Source organism: Malurus melanocephalus, unplaced genomic scaffold, assembly GCF_030028575.1.
Source record: "Malurus melanocephalus ecotype Western Australia unplaced genomic scaffold, MMel_1.1 scaffold_269, whole genome shotgun sequence".
NCBI lineage: Eukaryota > Metazoa > Chordata > Aves > Passeriformes > Maluridae > Malurus > Malurus melanocephalus.
The window spans coordinates 1,038,479-1,039,699 of NW_026623501.1; the positions used below are offsets into that span (position 1 = coordinate 1,038,479).

Below are 1,221 nucleotides of genomic sequence, written 5' to 3' on the forward strand. Positions count from 1 at the left end.
ACTGGGCAAGGCTGGAGCAGCCCCAAGCCCTTTTGGGTGTGCTTGCTCCCTTGAGGGGTAAGCAGGGCATGGGACCCCACACAGGGGCAGGGGACAGCCAGGGGCTGCCTTTCCACCCCACTTCATCAGGGAGGAGRGGGCTGTTCCCAGGCAGGAAGCTTGGTGCCAGCAGCTGCCTCTCTCCCACCAGGCTCACCCCGATGTATTTCAGCGCTGGAGTTCTCTGGATTCTCAYTGCAGTGTCAGCCCTGAGCATCCTGCATTTCTTCCTCTCTCACTATGTGGGGCTGAACGTCCTCCAGCTTCTCACAGCATGAGCCACTCCTCTCCCTCATCACTGTCCTCATCTCCAAGTCCTGCTCCCTCCTGCCTGCTTTAACAGACTGGCTGCAACTCAACAGCCCCCAGTGAGCAATCCACCTTCACCYGAGGTTTTAACACTTCCTTGCTCACTGCCCAGAACGTGCAGGAACTGCTGAGCTCTTCAGGAGATATTTTTCCCCCACGGCACTTTGTGTGCCAAGTGCTCCACGTCTGGCGGCTCCATCGTATCTGATGTTGGAAGAAGAATAATCCAAAACAAGGAGAGTTTTAGGAAAACAGGACATATAAAAGCAAACTCTTCTCAGTCTGAGTTTCCCAGTGAGTTGCCAAAGGGAAGTGCCACATGTTCCCCGTTGTCCAGTGGCTCTGCCTTCAGCCCAGGCACCAAACACGCCAGTTCTCTGAGGCCCACACCTAAGAAAGGCATTTGTTTGGAACCAGATGTGGGCTGAGACATAACAAAAGAGTTGAGGGATAAACTGAAGCAGCCACCARTATGTTGTGCAAAAGTCTGTTAGTGCCCTTGTGGTGGCTGTCAGCCACTGCTGTAAATCAGACTGCATAAAATCATCACCACTGCTGCATGTGCCACTTCAAACAGCCCAGTGACAAAAGGCACAAATAAAAAGTCACTGAACTTGCTGTCCTGGGTGTCTTTTGTGAGTCTGCAGCTAGCAGAGAACAGAAACATGAGTGTGTGAGTGCAAAGTGGCTGCCTTTGTTCCCCAGATGTGCGGTTCAATGCAGCCTGCAGACCTGAGTGACTTGGGAGGAGACCTCTGAGGAGGGAGAAGCTGACTTTTGGAGATGCTGAACTCATGGATTGGGTGCTGAGCCAATCAGCACCAAAAAAGTGGTTTGCTCAGGTTCTACCTGCATCAGGAARGGCTGGATTAT

The 1,221-nt window shown here is 52.5% G+C and overlaps 1 protein-coding gene across 1 annotated transcript in view; it reads left to right on the forward strand.

The window, feature by feature from the left end:
• The window catches only part of LOC130579365 (leukotriene C4 synthase-like), a gene marked incomplete at its 5' end in the record, with an annotated part of 2,390 nt that extends 1,711 nt beyond the window's left edge, over positions 1-679 (forward strand). The window contains one exon of the mRNA XM_057376074.1: positions 11-679. Coding sequence (XP_057232057.1) covers positions 11-317 — 307 coding nt within the window. The remainder of the gene's footprint in view (positions 1-10) is intronic.
• Between the last annotated feature and the right edge of the window lie 542 nt (positions 680-1,221).